The sequence below is a fragment of the Nelumbo lutea genome, chromosome 7 (assembly GCF_056320005.1).
Source record: "Nelumbo lutea isolate HS-2025 chromosome 7, American lotus-T2T, whole genome shotgun sequence".
NCBI classification, from domain to species: domain Eukaryota; kingdom Viridiplantae; phylum Streptophyta; class Magnoliopsida; order Proteales; family Nelumbonaceae; genus Nelumbo; species Nelumbo lutea.
Genome location: NC_142690.1, coordinates 12,444,512 through 12,468,473, shown reverse-complemented (window position 1 = coordinate 12,468,473; position 23,962 = coordinate 12,444,512). Strand labels below are relative to the sequence as shown.

The 23,962-nt window shown below is 39.5% G+C and overlaps 1 protein-coding gene across 2 annotated transcripts in view; it reads right to left on the bottom strand.

The window, feature by feature from the left end:
* Window positions 1-23,962, bottom strand: part of LOC148845141 (agglutinin-like protein) — an 88,874-nt gene that overhangs the window by 9,226 nt on the left and 55,686 nt on the right. The window contains exons 6-8 of one of the 2 annotated variants that reach the window (XR_016102075.1): window positions 17,182-17,913; window positions 16,936-17,093; window positions 12,251-12,551 (exon numbers count right to left, since the gene is read on the bottom strand). Coding sequence is in view for 1 of the 2 variants with exons in the window: in XM_088953944.1 (XP_088810070.1) it covers window positions 16,936-17,093; window positions 17,182-17,913 (890 nt within the window). In the remaining variant the exon portion in view is untranslated. The remainder of the gene's footprint in view (window positions 1-12,250; window positions 12,552-16,935; window positions 17,094-17,181; window positions 17,914-23,962) is intronic. The other variant, XM_088953944.1, reaches the window with a different exon arrangement.

The following is a 23,962-nucleotide window of genomic DNA, read 5'->3' as shown; positions in this document are numbered from 1 at the left end:
GAATACGACTGGCCTTCTTGTTACCGAGTCTATGAGTCAGTTCAGAAAGAGTAAAATGTATTTATGGCATTTTCGTATGGGTCACTTGTCTTTTCAGTCGTTGAAAGTTGTTTTCCCAGAACTGTGTAAGTCCGTGTTTGTTTCCAATTTTTCTTGTCAAACGTGTCAGTTAAGCAAGCATTGTAGAACTCAATTTCCTCAAAGAAATAGTAAATCTGAGTTTCCTTTTCACATTGTGCATTCGGATGTGTGGGGCCCTATTACTTTACCTTCTGAGAGTGGCTACAAGTACTTTATTACCTTCATTAACGATTATTCCAGATACACTTGGGCATATCCAATGTGAACCCGTGAGGAAGTACGAAAAATTATCCAAGATTTTCAGCGGATGGTCTTCACCCAATTTCAGACCGAAATTCAAATAATTCAATCAGACAATGCAAAAGAGTTTTTTCATAGTGGCCTCACGGAGTTCTTTGCTTCACATGGCTCACTTCACCGGAGCTCTTGTGCCCGCACGCCACGACAAAATGGTGTGGCTAAACGGAAGAACCGTCACCTTCTTGAAGTGGCACGGGGTTTACTACTCCACATGAATGTTCCCAAACGTTTTTGGCTTGAGGCCGTCCTTTATTCTACATACCTCATTAACCGGATGCCCCCTCGTTGATTAGAGTACAAAGCTCCACATCACCTTCTCTTTCCTAAGGCCCCTCTTCTTTCTATTCCTCCTTGTGTTTTTGGTTGTCGGTGCTTTGTCCAAAACCTTTCCCCCACCCGGGGAAAATTGTACTCTCGTGCTATCCTGTGCATATTTCTTAGCTACTCATTCTCTCAGAAAGGGTATCGTTGCTTTGATCCTGTTTCACGGAAATTCTATGTCTCCATGGATGTTACCTTCTTTCCTGTTTCTCCTCAGGGGGAGTGTAGGTATGAGGAGAAATTGGTTCAACTTCCTCCTCTTCCTACTCCTTCTCCTTCTCCCCTTTCTCCTTCTGATCCTCCACCTTTCCGTGTCTTTTCTCGTCGTCGTAAAGGCTAATCAGGTTCAAGAGCTGAGGAGAATCTAGAAGCCATACCTCAAATGCCATCAGATTCCTTGGGGGAAGATCATACTCACTCAGGTAACTTGACTCCCAACCTCCCTGTTGCTAATGATCTTGATCTTCCCATTGCCCACAGGAAAGGTGTTAGGTCGTGCACCACTAAACACCCCATTTCCAACTTTGTTTCCTATGAGAACATCTCACCTTCATTTCGTGCTTTTCTTACCTCCATTGACAGTATCCCTATTCCCAAGAATGTGGCAGAAGCTCTCTCAGTACCAGAATGGATGAAGGCCATGAAGGAAGAAATTGATGCTCTTCATAGGAATGGCACATGGGAACTTGTTGATCTCCCTGAGGGAAAGGATCCAGTTGGATGTAAATGGGTGTTCACTGTTAAGCATGGGGCTAATGGAACCATGGAGAGGTATAAAGCTCGTTTAGTGGCAAAGGGTTTCACTCAAGTATATAGGGTTGATTATGCAGAAACCTTTGCACCTGTTGCCAAAATGAACTCTATTAGAGTCCTTTTCTCTCTTGCTGCCAATCTGAATTGGGATCTACATCAGCTCGACATCAAGAATGCCTTCTTGAATGGTGACCTTGAAGAGGAAGTTTATATGGTTCAACCCCCCGGTTTTTTGGCTCAAGGAAGTGAACACCAAGGGCTTGGTTTAGCAGATTTCATACTGCAGTCCAGAAGAGGGGATACAAGCAATGTCAGTCATATCACACATTGTTTGTAAAAAGAGTAGAAGGTAAAATGGCTGCCCTAATAGTATACGTGGATGACATAATTGTTATTGGTGACTGGAAGGATGAAATTCAAAGTTTGAAGGGCTTCCTTGCCACCCAGTTCGAGGTGAAAGATCTAGGTCCCGCCAAATACTTCCTTGGGATTGAGGTTGCCCGATCAAAAAGGGGTATCTTCATCTCTCAAAGGAAATATGCCATAGATTTGCTTAAGGACACTGGAAAGATTGGGGTTAAACCAACTGACTCTCCCATTGATCCCAACCATAAGTTAAGTGACAGTCAAGGTGAATCACTTAAGGATGTGAAGCAATTTCATAGGCTTGTAGGGAGATTGTTGTACCTCTCTATGACTCTCTAGACATAGCATATGCTGTTGGTGTCCTCAGTCAGTTCATGCATGCACTTAGGCCCACCCATCTTGAAGCAGCAAAGAGAGTACTAGTGGTTACTGCACCTTTGTAGGAGGGAACCTTGTTACTTGGAGGAGTAAGAAGCAAACCGTGGTAGCTAGATCTAGTGCTGAAGCTGAGTACCGTGCAATGGCACATGGAGTAGCCAAAGGTATGTGGATAAAGAATCTATTGGGAGAGTTGGGTTTTCCAGTTGGTAAACCCATGACTCTACTCTGTGACAACAAGGCAACTATCAGTATTGCTGCCAACCCGGTACTACATGATAGAACAAAGCACATTGAAGTTGACAAGCATTTTATCAGAGAGAAAATCATCACAGGCGAAGTATGCACTCCATACATCAGCTCTGAAGACCAACTTGCAGACTTATTTACAAAAGGGCTAAACTATTCCAGACATCAAGGTCTCTGTGACAAGTTGGGCATGATTGATATCTATGCCCCAACTTGAGGGGGAGTGTTAACAGGTGTATTATATGCACTGTACACATACTTAGTACCCATAGGGGTATTTTTGTAATTATGTAGACATATTGTTATGTTCGGCCATAACAGTATAAATAGAAAGCTTCACTCGACTGAAGGTAGGTTTTGTTGAGGCCCTAACTCAGTTGCCTCTTATTCTTCTTCCTCTTCTCCTTCTTCTTTTCTCCTTCTTTTCTTCTTCTTCTTGGTCTCCTGCTCAACAGTCTTCTTTGGATCCTTTACATGTATAAAACATACACAACCAAAGACTCTAGGTGGAAGAGGAAAGTCTGGAAGATTAGGACAAAGGACAGAGAAAGGAGTTTTCATACCCAACACCTTGGATGGCATCCGATTTATCAGATATGATGCGGTAAGGACTGCTTGAGACCAATAGTGCTTGGGAACCTTGTGCTGAAATAGTAAAGCTCGAGTAGTCTCCAATAAGTGTCTATTTTTGCGCTCAGCAACCCCATTCTGTTGAGGGGTACTAGCACAAGATGATTGGTGTAGCATGCCTGCATCCTCCATGAACAGGTTCAAGGATCTTTCAAAATATTCAGCAGCATTGTCTGAACGGAATTGCTTAATCTTCTTGTCAAATTGAGTTTAAATCATTTTACAAAATGCCATGGTTCAGGTTCCTTACGCCATTTTACAAAATGCCATGCCACTCTTGGAGTCATCGAAGCAAGCAGCCAGGACATAACAGTAGCATTTTCCTTACGCCATATTGCGTACTCCACACTACCCACTTCAGGTTCCTTCTTTTGTCCATCTAAATAACCCGTAAGTTCCCGGGAAGTAATGAAGAGCATGGCTGAAACAGACCATTCTCTGAAGTTATATTCATCCAACAATACACTGGTGATCTGCAAGCTGTGCAGATTTGGGTTTTCCAGATTAGAAGACCTCCCACCAGTTCTATTATCCCTAGAAGACACTTCTCCCGATATTGAGGACATCTCCTTCCTCTTACAGTGATCACAATTGAAAACTCAGTACAAAGAACACGATTTCAGACTTACCAAAGCTGTTACAAGTCTGAGAACCCCTCGTAACAGGTCTAAAACTAAGAACAATCCACCTCTGTACTGTGCTGAACTCTTCTGGACTAGGCTAGGCTTTGACTTCTGCTGTCGTAGACTATGACCACCCTTACGATCTGTACTAGGACTGTCTCATTCAGTCCTTCCACCTAGATCTGTTCCACACAGATCTCTCTTAGCAGCCGAATGGCTACTACCTGTTGCAGGGTGTCTAGTAGGGCATTAGCTTCTGGAACAAACTCCCTGGGGCCCTACAACCAAGGGAAACCCTAGATACAGACCTTGCTGTGTTCTACGGTCAGCCCTAGGGTTTCTTCACAGCAGCCAAGATAGGAGAGAGAGAGAGAGAGAAAAGGAATAGAGAAGAGGAGAAAAGAGGCGGCTGTAACCAGACAGACAGATTAGTGCTCTGATATCATGTTTGCTGGAAAACAACAACCGAAGAAGAAGAAGAAGATTTGAGAATGGCGGCTTACTCACTTCAGCCAAGTAATGTTACATGAATGGACTAGAATGCCCCTGATTAGTGATGGGACACCTAGACAAATAAAAAATTAAGCAAGTTTAGGCCCAATAACTAAGAACTTAAGACACAAATATGACTAACATAAACACTAAACCTGCTGAATCAACAAAGAATACTTGAGAAGATGAGAATCAGTTTTCTCCTAGCATGGTACCATTCATTTGAGTACTTGTCCCAGGACCCCACAACATAACAGCCCTTTGACTGGTTCTAGGTTCAAGATTCTAGTTTCTTGATTGTCGCCAATTCTAGGGCTGCAGTTAGTTTCAGCCTTGCACTCTCAGCCCTGCACTCTAAGTTGTTTTTGGAAGGTTACCATTTTGGGTGGATTGCCATCCTATAAGGATAAAGTAGGTTCGGATGAAAGCAAATTCTGGGTGTAATTACCTAGTCTCAGTTATACAAAAGGCATTCGTTAATCTTTTCTTGACAAAGAATGGAGTTTAAGAGCCAAGGGGAAAACCGCTTAGGGGCTGGTGATGCTGGTAGCATACCTGAGAACAGTTTTCAGATTGCCACTGTAAAATTTGATGGGTCAAACTACCTAGAGTGGGCCCAATCAGCCATGATGGCTATTGGGGGTAGAGGAAAGCTAAGTTATTTACTGGGAGATGTCAAGGAACCAGACAAGGAGGACCAAATATATATACCAAATGGGTTCAGGAGAACTATTTGGTTATGACATGGTTGTGTCACTCCATGCAGCCACATATCAGCTGAAATTATTTATGGGCAAAAACAGCTAAAGAAATTTGGGATATCATGAAAGAAACCTACTCCTAACCCCTCAATGTTGCTAGGGCCTACAAGCTAAAATGTAAGGTAAATAACCTTAAGCAAGGAGAGAAGCCAGTCTCAGTTTATTTTTCCACCTTGAAATCCTTGTGGCATGAGATTGATCACTTAGAAATAATTGTGGGAAAGCTAGAAGGATGCACAGACCTACAGAAAGCAGGTTGAAACTAATAGGGTATTTGAGTTTCTAGCTGGTCTGAATTCTGAGTATGACATTCTGAGACAATTGCTTCTAACAAGAGGCAGTGTGGCCCTATCACAAGCTTACTCTCTAGTGCACAGTGAAGAAAGTAGAAGGAAATTTATGTTACAGCATTCGCCACTTGAATCAGCCTTGGCAGCAACTAAACCTAAGTTTGGGGGGGATAAGGAGAGAGGTATGAAGAAGGAAGACAAGAAGGACCTAATATGTGAACATTGCAAGAAACCTAAGCATACCAAAGAAACCTGTTGGAAGCTACATCCTCATCTAGTTCTAGCAAAACTCAGGAACAAAAAGGGAATGCTAATACAGCTGTTACTACTGATTGTGCAACCTCATCAGGCACAAGAGCAGCACCACTAGACACTCTAGCTACTGTCCGAGCTGCCTTGACTCAGTTGGAAAAGGAGGTTGGTAATTCAACATCATCATCTCAGCCAGTCACAACATCAACTCCTCCCACCTCAGCATTTGCTCATTCAGGTACACGAGCCTCAACTTATCATGCTTTAGCTCTAGGTAACACTGAACATTGTTGGGTAATAGACTTAGGTGCATCTGATCATATGATTGGTTTACCTTGACTATTTACTACCTATCACTTATCCTCTGGTAAAGACAACGTGTCTATTGTTGATGGATTACTTGTTCCCATTTTCGGCAAGGGAGACATCAAGTTGTCTAGTGCCATTTCCCTATCTTCTATTCTGCATGTTCCTAAACTTAGCACCAATTTACTTTCAGTTAGCAGCATTACTAAAAACCAGAATTGCTCAGTAACCTTTTTTCCTGATCGATGTGTTTTTCAGGACTTGGAGACAAGGAAGGTGATTGGGACTGGCCGTGAGACAAATGGAATTTATCTGCTTGGAGGAAGTTCACAGTGGGAAGGTAATGAAATTAGAGGGTCTTTTGTTTCTCAATCTATTGGTCAAGTCATGCTTTGGCATAACCGATTGGGTCATTTATACTTTAGGTCTTTGAAAAGCTTGTTTCCTAGTTTATTTGAATCTATCCAGATGCCCAGTTTAAAGTGTGAAAGTTGTGAGCTTGCAAAGCATTGTAGAACAACCTATTCATTAAGTAATAAGAGAAGTAGTGTTCCTTTTGACCTTGTGCATACTGATGTTTGGGGACCATATCACATCACTGCTATGGGGGGCTACAGATACTTCTTGCTGTTTGTCGATGACTACACCCGGTTTTCTTGGGTCTACCTGATGCGTTCTCGAGATGAGGTCCCTACCCTGATCCAACCTTTCATCAGATGATTTTAACCTAGTTTGGGGTAAAAATCAAAATTTTCAAATCTGATAATGCGAGAAAATACTTTAGAACATCACTAGCCTCTTATTTTCTTGACCATGGGATTATCCATTAGAGTACCTGCCCTCATACCCCTCAGCAGAATGGGGTGGCTGAGAGAAAGAATAGGCACATATTCAAAGTAGCTAGAAGTATCATATTTAACTCCAGTGTGCCTATACATTTCTGGGGAGATGCCATTCTCACAGCTGTGTATCTCATCAACCGAATTCCTTCACGGGTTCTAGAAATGAAACCTCAATTCACTCTTTTATATACTAATAAAGAATTGTTTTTTGTCCCTCTTAAAACCTTTGGTTGTACATGCTTCATGCAAACTCTTGGCCCACACTGTTCCAAATTTGACCCTAAAGCCTCAAAATGTATTTTCCTTGGCTATGGACAAACTCAAAAGGGATACTGCTGCTATGAACCTACTTCAGGAAAGAGATTTGTATCCATGGATGTTACTTTCTTTGAGGATGTACCTTATTACCGTAGGGTTTCTTCTTAGGGGGAGAGTAGTACGGTTGAGGTTAACACATCGGAAGTTCCTTTACTTGCTCCATTGAGTGAAGATGGGTGTAATGGGGAGGGTTGTCTAAAATGTCGGGATTTGAGAGTTTATTACAGACGATGAAGGCAGGTTGATTTCGGTCATCAGCAGTCCAGACCATCCCCGATTCCTTCTAAGGATCCAGATTCAGGTACCACATCTCTTCCAGCTCCCATTGCAGATGAACCTTTTGCTGTTGAGCCTTCTCCATCTTTTGAGCCCTCACTTCCATTGAATGACCTTGACCTTCCCATTGCAGTCCATAAAGGCAAACGCCATTGCACCTCATCCACAGTCCACTGTATCTCACAAATTCTTGTCCTATGATCACCTGTCTCCCTCTTACAAGTCCTTTCTTACATCCATTGCTGATATTCCCATTCCCAGAACAGTACAGGAAGCCCTGACCATTCTTGAGTGGAAGGATGCAATGAAGGTAGAAATGGATGCCCTTCTGAGAAACAATACCTCAGAGCTAGTTGATCAACCCAAAGGGAAGAAACCAGTTGGATGTAGATGGGTGTTTACTGTGAAACATAATGTTGATGGTTCCATTGAAAGGTATAAGGCTTGGTTAGTTGCAAAAGGATTTACTCAGACTTATGGTATAGATTAGTTGGAGACTTTTGCACCAATAGCAAAAATGACCACTATCAGAGTGTTATTATCTCTTGCAGCCAGTTACTCTTGGCCAAATGGATACTAAAAATGCCTTCCTCAATGGAGACTTGCAAGAAGAAGTGTACATGCAACTACCTCCTAGTTTTTATAGTACAGAGACAGGTAAGAGGGTTTGTCGGTTGAATAAAGCTTTATATGGACTAAAATAGTCCCCTAGAGCTTGGTTTGATAGATTCAGACAAGTCCTTGAAAAGTTTGGCTATGTGCGGGCTCAATCAGATTACACTTTGTTTATTAAGAAAGTGGATACTTCCTTGACTCTACTCGTTGTATATGTGGATGACATTGTAGTAACAGGGAGTGATAACAGTGAAATTGAGTCTCTTAAGAAACTTCTCCATCAAGAATTTGAGGTAAAAGACCTGGGAGAGCTACGGTATTTCTTGGGTATTGAGGTAGCTCGGTCCAAGCATGGAATCTTTGTTTCTCAAAGGAAGTATGTCCTTGATTTGTTAGAAGAAATATGAAAGTTGGGTGTTAAGCTAGCTGATACACCTATTGAACAGAATCACAAGATTAGTGCAGAAGGTGGAGAGCCTCCTGAATATAAAGCTATGTTCCAAAGATTAGTTGTTAAACTACTCTATCTTTGTCTTACATGACCAGACATCAGTTATGCAGTCAGTGTTGTTAGTCAGTATATGCACTCTACTAGAACTACCCACCTACCTGCTGTTGAGAGGATATTGGCATATTTAAAGAGGTATCCAGGTAGAGGTGTACTATTTAAGGATAATAATCACATGAAGATAGAAGTTTACACAGATTCAGATTGGGCCAGTTGTGTTGATGATAGAAGGTCTACCTCTAAATATTGTACCTTTGTAGGAGGTAACCTTGTTTCTTGGAGGAGTGAGAAACAAAATGTTGTTTCTCATTCCAATGCTGAAGCCAAATATCGGTCCATGGAAAATGGTGTGGCTGAAATACTATGGTTGAAATCATTGTTTGATGAATTGGATATTACCTATGAAAAACCTATAATGTTGTACGGTGATAATCAAGATACTATTAATATAGCTCATTACCTAGTACAACATGACAGAACCAAGCACATTGAAGTAGATCGACATTTTATTAGGGAAAGGGTTGCATCTCAAGAAGTCAGTCTTCCATATATCAGCTCCAACATGCAACTTGCTGATCTTCTCGCCAAGGTAGTTTCAAAGAAGAAGTTAGAAGCAGATCTATGCAAGTTGGGAATGACAAACATCTATTCCCAACTTGAGGGGAGTGTAGACACCACTGATGTGGTCCCCACCTCTTTCTATTGTACTCGTATACAACTATTAGTTATTTAAGTCAGTCCACAATTAGTTGTTAGTCTTTTATTAGGATTTTAATTGTCTTTTATTAGGATTTTAGTTTTGCCATGTAAGCAGTCTTATCCTTACTTCAGAATTAATATAAATAGATAGAGGGGGGCAGCAAATTAAGCATCCTCTTCTTTTCTGAAACCCTTCCTTCGAAATCTTCTTTTCTTCTTCTCTCTTTCTCCTCTCATTCTCTCCTCTCATCCTCTTAATTTCCTGTTGATTATACACCACAACTTGGGCTATTAGTAGTTTCATACGACAACATATTCCAACCACGACCATCTAAAGATTGAGGCTTACATGGGCAGGATCCATCGATGATAGAAGATCTACATCCGGTTATTGTGCCTCAACTAGAGGCAATGTGGTTTCCTAGAGAAGTAAGAAGCAATCTGTGGTTGCTCGTTCTAGTGCTGAGGCAAAGTACAGGGCAATGGCTCATGAAGTGTCTAAACTACTCTGATTGAAGACCTTATTGACTGATATGGGCATCCAAGTAGATGTTCCAATGAGACTATATTGTGACAATCAAGCAGCCATAAATATTGTTCACAATCCTGCCCAACATGATAACATGATCGTATAGAGCATGTTGAGGTGGATAGACACTTTATTAGAGAAAGAATTGCTAGTAGAGAGATTTGCCTTCCTTTTGTAAGGTCAGAAGACCAACTAGCTAATTGCCTCACTAAAGGTGTTCACCAACCAAAGTTTGCTGCTAAGAACCTTGCCAAGCTAGGCGTGATTGACATATATGCTCAGCTTGAGGGGGAGTGTTGAAAATGGTTAGATAGGGGTGTTTCTAGTCTTTCTCTTTTCTTATATTCTCTTAGCATTTGGACACCCAGATAGGGGCCTTCTTGTAATTATTATTTTTCTAAATTATAATGTTTATTTTTGAGGGTGTGAACCATGAACATCACACACCTCTCGACACACTGCTCTCTTCTTCTTCTTCTTCTTCTTCTCTTCTCTTCTATTCTTTCTTTCTTTCTTGAAACCCTAGTTTCTACAACTAGTTTAAGTTGTGTGTCCCATAATGAGGGACAACATTGTCTTTTGTAATCCAACACATAGAATATAAATACAAAGTGGGTCGGTTGGGAGATGTGACTTTTGTTCTCCTTGACTGAACCCTTTCTTCTCCTCTTTCTCTCTTTCTCCTTCTTCTTTTCTTCTTACAGACTTTAGACCTAGAACTAAACTAGGGTTAATCGATCTATTCACACATCTCATGGCTAGTCCTAATCACCTCCCTTGTCACCAGATCCTAGAAAATACAATGGTCAGGAAAGAAAGTTACTGAGCAATTCTGGCTTCTTGTAATGCTACTAATTGAAAGTAAATTAGTGATATGTTTAGGTACATGCAAAATTGAGGATAAGGTAATGGCATAAAAAACTCTGATGTTTCCCTTGCTAGAAATAGGCCATCAGCTATAGATACTTTACCTCTGCCTAAAGACAAATTATATGAAGTGAATAATGAAGACAAGCTGGTCATATGATCTTATGCACTGGAGTTATAATCCAAGTAGGGTTAGTGTTACCTGGAGTTGAGGCATGAAAAGCAATGGCTCTTGTACCTGAGTGGGAAAAAGATGAAGTAGAGGAAGGAGGAAAAGTGGTGGTAGAGGTAAATTGAGATGATCCTGCAAATCCAGCTTCATTCTCTAACTGTGTCATAATTGCCTTGACTATAGTTAAGGCCTCCAAAGAATTAGATCGAGGTCTAGGAAGGGAAGAACTATTTGATGTAATAGCTGCATTTGCATTTCCCTTCTTATTCTTGAGTCTTTCTAGTACAAGATTAGGGTGAAGCTTCCAACAGGTGTCTTTTGTGTGCCTAGGTTTCTTGTAGTACTCACAAAACACCCTTTTTCCTTCATTCTTCATCTCTTTATCCCTATCACCACCATGCTTTTGTCTTGCAGCTACTAATGCTACCTCTATTTGAGAATTTTGCAACATAACCTTCCTCCTACTCTCTTCACTATGCACTAGGGAGTAGGCTTGGGACAAGGTAACACTTTCCCTAGTGAGAAGTCGTTGCCTAACAATGTCAAAATTAGAATTCAGACCCGCAAGAAACTCAAAAACTTTGTTTCTTTCAATCAACTTGTTATAAGTTGCTGCATCCTTATTGCTTTTCCACTCAATTGTTTCAAGGTGATCTATCTCATGCCATAAGGATTTCAGAGAAGAGAAATAAATCGATGCAGATTTCTCCTCCTATTTTAGATTGTTCACTTTAGTTTTCAACTCATAAGCCCTATCCACATCAAGTGGCTATGATTAAATCTCTTTCATATTATTCCAAATATCCTTGGTTGTATTTGGCCAAAGGTAATTTCTGCTAATATGGGGTTGCATTGAGTTGCACAACCATGTCATCACAAGATAATTCTCTTGAACCCATTTTGCATAAGTAGTGTCTTCCCTGGCTGGTTTCTTAGTGTCTCCAGTCACATAGCCCAACTTTCCCCTTCCTTCAATGGCCATCATAGCAGATTGAGCCCACTCCAAGTAGTTTGAACCATCCATTATGGTAATCTGAAAAAGGTTGTTATCAGTCATACTAACAGCCCCTTCAGCACCTTCTCCAGCAGATTTCTGTTCACTCCCAAAGAACTCCATACTGGATTCAGTTGTCTGAAACCAAGGAGGTTCAGACCTGTTTAGTAAACAGAAAAGAAAACAGAGATGAAGAGAATAAAGAAAAGAGAAAGGAAGAAGAGAGGAGGAAGAGAGAATAGAAGAGAAAAGAGGGGTTCGGTCTGGCTCAGTCTGCCACCCCAAGTGATATTTAAAATAGGTCTTCAATAATAAGGGGTACAATGACAGGAATACCCCTGCCACTAGAAACAACAGAAAAAGAGTATTCTAACAGCACTGTAATCAAAGTAAAAACATATGAACAAGTGAGGACCACAAGCTGGTCAACCATTTTCTCTGCAGATTCAACACAGCGAAGAAAAAGAACACAGTAGGCTCCCCCTTTTGAATACAAAAGTTCGTCCAAAACTGAGAATAGGAACAACAATCCAGTAGATTTATTGTTTTAAGAGAAAAACCCTAGGAACAGTCTTGGAGAAAATTAAAAAAGAGCAACCGCTCCTTACAGAGATTCCAAGAACCCTACCTCCTGTTACAAGTCTTCAGGAAAGTTGAAAAACTACCCAGAAATTTCTGGGCGGTACCTTCAATATGAGATTTAAGCTTTAAATCTCACTCGAACGTAATTTCTCTGATTCTTCCTAACTGCTGGGCAATCTCCAAGAACAGAATTGTTGGAAAGCTTCGAACTCTACCAATCTCTAAGAATCAGGCCACTAAGAGAGCTAAATCTCCAGCCCTAATAAAATCTCGTGCAGCCGGCTGGGAAGAGCTTAAATGAGATTCAGGAGCAGACCTAAACCTGCTCTGATACCAACTTGAAGTTACTGCAGTTAGAAGAATTGTTTTCAGGTGAAAAAATAATCCAGAAAGAAGAAGAAGAAGAAGAGAAATGGGGGCAGAATGTTATGTTGATGCCGCCCTAAACAGTATTATTTATATGTTTTTAACATAACATGAAGTAAAAAGACAGAAGTGCCCTGATGCTTATAATAGTACAAGAAAACAAGAAGAAAGCAAAAAATAAGCAACAAGATAACTGAATGCATGGGACCACAAGTAAATATATCAGGTCTGGTCCACTGTATCACTACAATTCATAATAAACATATCCAAGATGGTGTACTCAAAGCTAACAAATTAATTGACTCAAGAAAAAGGAGTGGTAAGAAGGGTCTGGTGTGCAAAATCAATTTAGAGAAAGCCTATGACCATGTTAACTGGGCTTTCTTAGACTACATGCCGAAAAGGATTCACTTTGGGTAAAAGTGGAGGAACTGGATGAAGGTGTGTGTGACTACTCCTAGATTGTCAATCTTTTTAAATGATCTGACAAGGGGTAATTTTAAAAGCTCTAGGGGTCTTTGTCAAGGAGATCCCCTCTCCCCTCTTTTGTTCCTTTGTGTTATGGAGGGTTTAATTAAGTAGGATGACTGCTAGAGCAGTGGAGAGTAGCTGTTTAGCAAGCTTTGAAATATCTCCAAATGGGGAAGAAATACCTCTTCTCCGATTTGCAGATGACACCCTATTTTTCTGTGGTGCTAAAGCTGAGCAGGTTTTGTCCCTAAGGAACATTCTATGTTGGTTTGAAGTGGTTTCAATTTTAAAGGTTAATCTGGCAAAGAGTGAAATGGTGGCTGTTGGAGAGGTCGTTAATCTGTAGTCCCTGGCTGAATTGTTGGGTTGCAGGGTGGGTGCTTTACCTTCCTCCTATATGGGGCAGCTTTAGGGACAAAGTGCAACTCCAAAAGCATTTGGTCCCCGGTGGTGGAGAAATTGAAAAGCAAGTTAGCAACGTGGAAGGCAAGGTATTGTCTAAGGGAGGTAAGTTAGTGCTGTTAAAGAGTGTGCTGGCCAGTATCCCTTTGTATTTCATGTCTTTGTTTCCATTGCCTGCGGAGGTAGCTTCAAAATTGGAGAAAATCATGCAAAACTTTCTTTGGGTGAGGTGGAAAGACTCCAACAAATTTCACCTGGTAAGTTGGGATCGGATTTGTAAACCAGTCAACTGTGGTGGTATGGGAATCAGAAAGTTGAAGCACTTCAACTTGGATCTTCTTGGGAAATGGTTTTGGAGGTTCCTCCAGGAGCCTAACGAACTATGGAGACAATTTATAGTGCAGAAATATGGATTCCACAGTAATGGGTGGGATCCGCCTGAGTCCAACCTCTCTTATGGGTGTTGGTGTGGAAAGCGATTTACAAAGCCTACCCACAGTTTCTGGAAGGTATTAATTATAAGGTAGGGAATGGTTCCAGGATGAATTTCTGGTCTGATCCTTGGTGCACTGATTTCTCTTTGAAAGAATTGTTTCCTGATCTATTTCAGCTGGAGACTGATAAAGAAGATTTGGTGGCTGAGGTTTCGATGTTTCAGGAAATTCTTCAGGTTATAGATCTGTTAAGAAGGCTGCAGGGCGTCAAGATAAACTCTTTGGTTCCAGATCAGTGCTTTGGTGTTAGTCAAAGGCTGAAGCCTTTTCAGTGAAATCCTTTTATTCCGGCTTGGTGCCTGCTTCCCTTAGCTCTTTCTCCAGTCATTTAGTGTGGGGTAGTGTGGCCCCATCTAAAGTGAAGTTTTTTTGTTTGGGTGGCTGCTGAAGAAAAGTGTTTGACGAAGGTAATGCTGATTAGAAAAAGGAGTAGTGCTATCAGATGTAATCTGTGCTTTATGTGGGAAGGAGGAAGAATCTTCAAACCACCTGTTTCTCCACTGATTTTTCTTAAAAAATCTGGGCCCACTTTCTAAAAGCTATTCAGTGCTCTTCTTGCTTGCCTGTCTTGGTAAAGACCCTTCTAGAAAGTTGGGGGCATGAGCAGAAAAGGCAGGATTCTGTGGAAAGCAATTCCTCTAGCAGTGCTGTGGTCAATTTGGAAGGAAAGAAATAGGAGGATTTTCGACCATAAACAGCTTCAGGTTGAAAGTGTGATAAATTTAATTGTAGATGACCTCAGAGGGTGGCTGAGTTCCAATTTGCTTTTCAAGGGGGATGTTCTGGCTTCTTGTGTGGCTGTAAATTTTTTTGAGGGATCTTAAAGCTGTTTTCAGTTGTACAAAATCTTGTACAGTGAGCAGTTTTGCTTGCTTTTATCCTTTTTATTAATATAATTTTACCTTACCTTTTCAAAATAAAAAAAAGAGTGGTTCTCTTGGGTAGCATTTTGACTATTAATCACTTGAAGAGTAGAGGATTAAGATGCAGGTTAAAAAGGACATGGGTTGTAGTGAGAAATGATTTGAGGGGCCATAATTAACAATTGATATAGCACTTTACAAATCTGAACAAAGCACTGAACTCATTAAAAAGGACATGGGTGAGTCCTGTGATGGACAGGCTGAAAGTCAGGTCGAAGATGGCATGATTTTTGAGGAGGTTGAAATTGGAAAACTGGGTGTTGATATGGGTCGAAGGAGCAAAACAGAGGAGAAGGATCAGTCTAGTGGGTTAAACAGCAAGAAATCATGGAATGTGAGACCCGTAATATAGTGCATGTGACAAAGATCTTTTCAAGACTAAAATTCAGCTTGGCAGGGACAGGACCTACAAAACAATATAAATGGGTGTACAGAAGGAAAAGGGTGACAGGTAACAGGACAAGTGGTAATGATCATAGAGAGGTAACAGTGCAAGCTAAGTCACAGGACCCCCTTTCGTTTAAGGAACAACAGGAAAACAAGGTGAATGATGTTGACCCTGAATCTGGTTCGATACAGCTGAGGCAGGAAAATGATGTTGATGAAGTTTCAGGTAAGGTAGACATACAAAAATTGGTGGATAGAGAGGTCACAGTTGGGAAAAGCTTGGGTCTGAGAAATTGAAGAAAGGAACAAGGAAGAGAAATTTTCTAGGAAGGCTTTCGGAGAACTTGAAAGAAAAAAAGAGGAAGAGAATTTGAAGAAAAAAGCACAGATGGAAAGGAACATGAAATGGGATGAGGAACTCTCGAATCAAGAGGATGAGTTCACAGATGAAGACTGATGTGGGAATCTGGAAGGGTTTTTGTTCTTGATTAGATTGGGGGTGGCTTCTAGCTTTTTTGTGGTTTTTGTATTGGGTCTGTCTTGTGATCTTTTATCAGAGTTGTTTGGGTGATCTTTTGTACAAGGTGTGATTTTTTAGGATCCTTTTTGGGTTTTCTGTGGGTGCTTCTTGATTCTGGTGATGTCTTATCACCTCCTTCTGTACTTCATCTTTTCTTAATGATTTTTTATTTGATTCTTCTTCTTCAAAAAAAAAAAGAACGACAATACCACGAGAAGCCAACCCATATAGTTAGGAGAAGGCTTGGTTGAGTTTATTTTTGTACATTGCAAGAAGGGAAGAAGAAGACCGAGTAAAATGGGGGTGAGTGCAGCTTAGTGTATCTCTTAGTAGGATGCCAGCACTAAAACAACTAAGCAAGAACCAAATAAAAAACAGGCCCAGGCCCACTAATACAGCTTAAGTAACATAACAAAATAAAAGAAGGCCCAGTACAAGATGCTTAACCTTTACAACAATTTTCATTTACAACAAAAATGAAGATATGAGATGATTATTAATCTCATTCAAGGTTGTAGTTTTTTGTTTTTTAGTGGTATTTCAAATTTTCACTACTTAGGAAGCTGTTATAGTGGGTCTATTCATCCTAAAAGTTTTCACTATGCTTGCCTTTCAGAAGTAAGAAAGGCAAAAAAAATATTTAGTACCATTCCCTTTTCAGTTTATTGGTGATTACATTTGAGGGAAATATTGACATAACATCTCTTGTTTTTTATTAGTCAAATGGTTCATCAAATTAATTTTAGGTCATTGTCTTTTTCCTTTCTTGTTTTTTTTGGTAAGATATTTTCTCATTGTATATGTAACCACCGAACATGACAAATTGCACAAGTGCTTCATATAAAAATTACCCTAAATTATTTTGATTTTCATTTTTTATTGTAATTAGATAATTAAAAATTAGCAAATAAAATTATTTTTACCAAATTAAATCCATTTTTAACGATAACTTATCTGTTAAAATTTCTTGAGTGAATTTCTATTATTCGAAATATTTATAAAGCATTTTGAATTAATGGGCAGGCCATTTATGTAATTGGCCTCTAAAGCAAACCAACATTAGATGTAATGGAGATGAATACAACACACACAAACAGACAACACAATTAACCTTTTAGGTGAACTTCTATCAATCGTTTACATCAGAATTGCCTTATAGATAAGATACCTGCTCTGGTTGTTTATTTCTTCTTTTTCAGTAACCTCATTTTCATCATTGCTGCTTTTGTTGGTACTGCTTGTATCACTAGCACCATGCCTTTGTGTTGCACTTTGAGATAAACGGGACAAACTATCCCGAATACAAAGCCTTATTCTAATATCCAACTGCAAAATGGAGAAAAGTAAGAGCATTACTCTAACATAATGTAATTGAATTCACAATAGACTGGTTATACATGCAAATCACATATACCTTTCCAATAACATCTTGAAATTGCTCAAGTATTGTTTCCTCCAGTGAACACTCATTAATTATCATAGGGACTGTATTGGAATCATCTTGTTCTACAGGTGAACTTGGTTCCAGGGACAAAGAATTTTTTATGTTTTCATCAACAATGTTAGTTGCCACCGAATCTTCGCTTTGTTCCTCTTGTAGGCAAGATTGGGCAATTGAGTGGTTGGTACAACTGACCTGATGACTAATCTGCTGCTGTTGTTTCTGAATGGCAAGCATTGCTTGCATCTGCTGCCGTCGTCTTAACTTCTCAATTTTTTCCTGAGGTGTCATGGTTGAAGTATTGGCAGTGACATCTACTGACTTCTTTAAAGAATTTACTTGCTTAGATGCTCTGGGAGAATATTCATAGCTGACAAGGACTGGTTGGTGCTTATCTCCTTCAGTGTGAACTTGCTGTGACAATGGCATTACAGGATAATACTGTGCAGAATATCCGTACCCAGGGGCAAAACAAGAACTGGAGTTGTGCATGTATCTCAAAGACTCGGGCTCTCCAAGCAGGCGTTGTGGACTGAGAACTGAAGATGGAATTGTTTGTATAGAAGAGGTTGCAAATGGGTTTCCAAATTGCGGATACTGATTTGAGGAAGGAGACCAGGCACTGTACAAATCTTGTGTTAATCCTCCTCCATTTGTTTCTTCTGACTTTACCTGACATTTCAAAAGTCTCTTTTGCCTATTTGCCTGTATATATGTGGAAATAATATGACTCAAAAAATCTCATAATTACAGAATAATATAAAATGTTTCATTACATAAAACAAGCAGGATTTAGTACAATATAAGACCTGAGAAATCTCATTATTAGTATCATGCAATCCTTCAACACCCATATATCTTTATTCATTTAATGGAAATTGAGATAGTTGCAATGATGAATATGACTGCTATAAAGTATCAGTGTTACAAGTCCATCCCATTCAAATGTATCATCACTAGTAATGACAGCATATTCTTGCAGCCTAAATTATGGCCCTGGATGAAACGGTCAGATTCATCTTCATCCTGAAAGTTTAATGTGCAGGTTGGATTCTAACTGAATATCAATAAATACATATATCTGATACATATCAGCTTTGGTCTATACCAATATGATATGCCAATTTGCACACTGGGTATCCTTTTCTTTTATCATAAATAGAAAATTTATCAATGACCAAAGATGAAGGTACATAGAAAATGCAGGACCTCCCAAGCCAAAGGGTCATAAACCATGACTAGGAAGCCAAAATCGCACAAAGTACAAAAGATATTCTCATCCTCAAACCAACACCATGATAACTAGCCTGGAAGACCTACCATTGATAACCATATTATTAAGTTATGTTGAACTGTATCATAATTTCAATAATGAATCATTGCAACCCAATTAACAAGGATTGATACTTCCAAAACAGTGTTTCTTGTAGTTCTACATGCTTGTACTTAGTTAATCTGAATACTTAATTTGAGATGAGTTGAGAGATTGTGGTGGCTCTGACCCCCTGAGGATCCTCCCCCAACATTGTTTGCTTCCATAGTCCGATCCTATGCAACCATTACACCCTTAGATGTGATTCAGTCCAATAAAAAGAAGAAGAGTTTGATGGTCTCCTCTTCCACCTCTCTTATCTTTTATTAATCTTACTAACATTGAACAAATTACAAGTCTGCCCATAAGTGGGTGTCCAGCTCATCATACATAAAGAAAGCATAGAAAAGAATTGAAGGCCCATTAGCAAACAAAACAACTAGGAAGAACTAACAATAAGATAGTAATGGGCTAGGGCCCATTCGGCCTAGTCTCTGTACACTCCCCCTCAAGCTAAGTGTAGATATCAATCATGCCCAGCTTGTTTATATAGTGAATCAGATTTCCTTTAGGAACACCTTTTGTCAAAACATCAGTCAATTGTTCTCTAGAAGCGATAAATGGCAGGCAGACTTCTCCTGAAGCAATTCTCTCCCATATAAAATGCCTATCAACCTCTATGTGCTTAGTTCTGTCATGTTGAACAAGATTATGAGCAATGTTGATAGCGGCCTAGTTGTCACAATATAGCATCATCGGCTTCTCACAGTCAATGCCCAATTCTCCTAAAAGTGATCTCAACCACAAAAGTTCTGAAATTCCATCTAGCCACTAGGTCCACTACAAACAGCTTCTTACTCCTTCATGACACAATTTTCCTTGCCACCCTGAAGTGGATCTCATATCGTTAATACATCTAGCCTAGTTTAGCATCAATGTATGCTTCCAACTTCATGTGTCCATGCTTAGTAAACAAGATACCCTTTCCTGGAGTCCCTTTCAGGTAACACAAAACCCTCTCTACAGCTGCTAAATGTGTATCTCTAGGAGAATGCATGAATTGACTAATAACACTAACTGCATAGGAAATATCTGGACGAGTCATGCAAAGTTATAACAACTTCCCAAGTAGTCTCTGGAACACCCCCCTATCAGCCAACAATTCATAATCAATAACTAAGAGCTTGTGATTGAGGTCTATAGGAGTGGATGCTGGTTTAGCACCCAGTTAACCGGTCTCTACAAGTAGATGAAGGACATACTTATGTTGAGAAATGAAGATACCATCCTTAAACCTAGCAACTTTAATTCCCATGAAATATCTGAGTTCATCCAAGTCTTCAATCTCAAACTTAGTGTTAAGACACCTTTTGAGCTGAATCACTTCCTGAGTATCATTACTAGTAACCACAATGTCATCAATATAGACAATCATAAGGGTCACCAAGGAATCTCTCCTCTTAACACATAGGGTATGATCAGACTGGAATTAACCCTGGAAGGGTACACAGATGCTAATTGGGTAGGATCTTCAATGGACAGGAGATCTACCATAGGTTATTATACTTGGAAAAGTAAGAAATATAGTGTGGTAGCTAGAACCAATGTTGAAGCAGAATATGGAGCTATGGCACATACAACTTTTGAATTAGGCTGTTTTGTGATAACCAAGCTTCCACTCATATTGCTTCTATTTCAGTCTTTCATGAGAGAACTAACCCAATCTTCCATTGCTTCCAATCCTTCTGTTATTTCTCTTGCTTTCCTATCTTTTATCCTCTCATTTACCAAATTTCACAAGACAAACCACACTGAGAAACCTTTCAACTTCTAAATCTCATCTGAATCATTCCTAATAACCACTAATATCATCAACACACATAATCAATTTTGTTAGTTTTCCTTTATTTCTTTTATAGAACAAAGTGTGATAAGCACTGATTTGCTTACCCAACAACCTTCATTACCTTGTATAATCTTTCGAACCAAGCCCTTGGAGATTATTTAAGGCTGTATACAGTCCTTCTTAGCTTGCACATCTTTCCTCCCATGTCATACCGTAGAGGAGGATCCAATGTAGACTTCTTGAAAATCTCTATTTAAAAACGCATTCTTGACATCCAACTAATGCAGTTCCTAGAAAAAGTTGGTTGCAAGAGAAAGTGACACCCATATAGTATTAAATTTGGCAATTGGAGCTCTCAAAGAACCATTCAACCTAAAATCTTAAGCTGTTAAGCGAGGTCCTTGAATAGGTTTTATTCTCTAACATGCCCCCTCACACGAAAGCCCATTGGGCTTGAAGTGTGGACAACACAAGCCCACCCATACCTTGTGCTGAAACTTAATTAATTATAATAGGGGTGACGAGAACCGAACAATAGATCACTTGGTAAAAGTGGCTCTGATACCATCTCAAATAACCATTCAACCTAAAAGCTTAAGCTATTAAGTGAGGTCCTTGAGTAGGTTTTATTCTCTAATAGGAGCAAAGGTCTCCTTATAATCAATACCTTTCTTTTGGGTAGATCCCTTTGCAACTAATCTCGTTTTGTACCTCTTGATAGAACCATCAACCTTGTGTTTGATTGTATACACCCACTTGCACCCCACAATGCTCTTTCCAACTGGTAGATCCATTGTCTCCCAAGTATTTGCCTTCAATAAAGCTTTCATTCCTCATCCATAGCTTCTCTCCATTTGGGATCAACAATAACCTCTAAGTACTTGGAAGGAGTTGACAAAGAGGACAAGGAAGAGAAAAAAGAGCAATAGGCAGGAAACAAATGACAGTAGGAAACAAATTTATTTATAAGATGAAGGGTGCATGAACGAATAGGTTTTCACAAAGAAATAGGAAGATCTGAATTAGGACTGTTGGAGGTAGGAGGAGGAGCAATACCTTAGTCGAAATCTGAAGCTCCCAATTCGTTTTAGTCATTAACTGGTAGGTCTCTCTTTCTCTTCCATTGATAAACACTTAGCTACCTTTCATCATCAAGGTCAGGGGGAGTTGCCTCAATACAAGGAGTAGTACCACGAGGATTTTCATCACCAATAGTCTCAATTGGACAAGTGGACTCAATAGGGGGAGAGTTTTGAGAGTGAATCAGAGGGAGATGTTGAAAAGAAGCAGGAGATGAGACAAAAGGGTTAACCTTAGAGAAAATCTCTTCCACTGCACTAGTCTCCCATTAAAGAGGATTATGGGGAGGCTCAAAGAAAGATGTGACTCACAAGAGGTAACATCTTTGGTGAAAAACTTCCTTCCAGTAGCTAGATCAAGACACTTGTATCCCTTTTGTGTAGGAGAATAACCCAAGAACACCCCACGGATTGCCTTAGGATCTGGCTACGTCCTTTCAGCCTTTCAGGATCCTTAACATGGATGAAAACACAGAACCAAAGACCTTAGAAGGCAAAGAGAACACATGTTGCTTTAGACAGAGGACAGAGAAAGGAGTTCTCATCCCTAAAACCCTGGATGGAGTTGGTTGATGAGAAAAAAAGTTGTAAGTACCGCATGAGACCAAAACTTCTTTGAAACCTTGCTTTGAAATAGTAGAGCACAAGTAGTTTCAAGTAAATGTATATTCTTCCTTTCTAAAACTCTTTTTTATTGTGGAGTGTAAGTACAAGATGACTAATGTAAGGTCCCTTCATCTTCAAAGAACACATTTAGGGTATGTTTGGTTTGAAGGAAAAAGTAGGGCAAAGGGAAAGGTAGGGAAACCTTTACAAACCTTGTATAGGTTTCACTACCTTTCCCTTCCTTTTCTTTCAAACCAAATATAGCCTTAGAGAATTCTTGAAATATTCAACTGCATTATTTGAACGAAACTGTTTAATCTTCTTTGCAAATTGTGTCTCAATCATCTTGCACAAAAACATAGTGATTCTAGGTACTTTCTTTCATTCTTTTATTGGGTAAATCCAAGTACATCTTGTAAAATGATCAATAAAACTAATGAAATACCAATAGCCATCGATGGAAGTAATGGGTGAAGGACCCCGCACATCTAAATGAATTAAATCAAGAGGAGCATTGACTTCACTAATTGAACTTTGCTAGTTTGTTTTACAATGTTTAGACATTTGACAGGCGTCACAAAAAAGGCTTTCAAAAGACACTTTTTTAATCAACTTTGGAAACAAGACTCTTTAACAACAAAAAAGACAAATAACACAATTTGGCATGCCAAAGATAGACCAATGTACTAGACTCGTTGCACTCACTAATATGAGTAGATGATGCCTTAAGAGCTGACCTAATGTCTTAATTGAGATAGTAGAGACCTCTAGACTCACGACCACTCCCAATCATTTGCTTCGTCAACTGGTCCTAGAAAACACAATGAATGGGAAAATGATTACAATATAATCCAAAGTTTTTGTTGTTCTATACACTGAAAGCAAGTTTGCAATAAAATTAGGAAGACACAAGGTAGACTTAAGAGAAAAAGCTTTTCGAAGTTGGATATCTTCTTTCCCAAGAATAATAAAGAGAGAGAGAGAGAGAGAGAGAGAGCCATCAACAACCTTCACTTTGTCTTGTACAGAAATGAGATGATAAGATGAAAATAAAAAAGAATTGTTGTTCATGTGTTCAGAAGCTCCTAAGTAAATGACCCATGAGTTAGGTGGACAAGACTTAATAACAGAATGTGCAAAAGAAATACCTATCTTCAAAATAGAGGAAGAAATAGAGGACTGTTTCAACCAAGCTATAGCCTAATTGAGCATGTCTACCTCTTCGGCTATGAACTCGGGAAAGCTATTTGAAGGTGTAGTGGTCTGTCCCATACTAGAAGAAGCACTAATGGTTCCAGTTTTATGCATCCATCCGCCATATTTAAACTTGCTACATGTCCATGGGAATTTGAACTTTTTACTTGGCTTCTTATCCTTTCTTAGAGTTTTTGGTTTTAGATGGGAGGAGCAGAATCCAGCATGTATCTTTGGTGTATTTCTTCCCACCAAAGTGAGAACACTTTAAAATTTTCTTGTTTCTCCCTTTCCCACTCTTTTAAGTAGCTAGAGCAAGATCTAAGTACTCAACTTATTGTGTGGGAAGTGGAAATGTCCACATTCATCTCATTCTTCCTAATTTCCTCATCTTTTATTAGTTAGAACACATGCTGCAGGCTAGGGAGTTTATCTCTTCGCAAAATTTGAGACTAAATACCATCATATGCTGAGATGATGAGATTCATATCATCCCTATCTTCGGAAAATTTCCAATAAATGATGAGATGATGGTCAAGTTCTTCCCAAAGCCCTTCAAGGGTAGCAAAGTATCAACTAGTAAGTTAATTCAAAACTACAATATCTTGTGTCAACCTATAATTCCTTGAATTGTTTTCTCGTTGCCCATAAGTATTAGATAGCTTCCCCCAAAATTAATGGGCTGTAGGATAGTGCTGAACTGTCCTTGCAATCTTT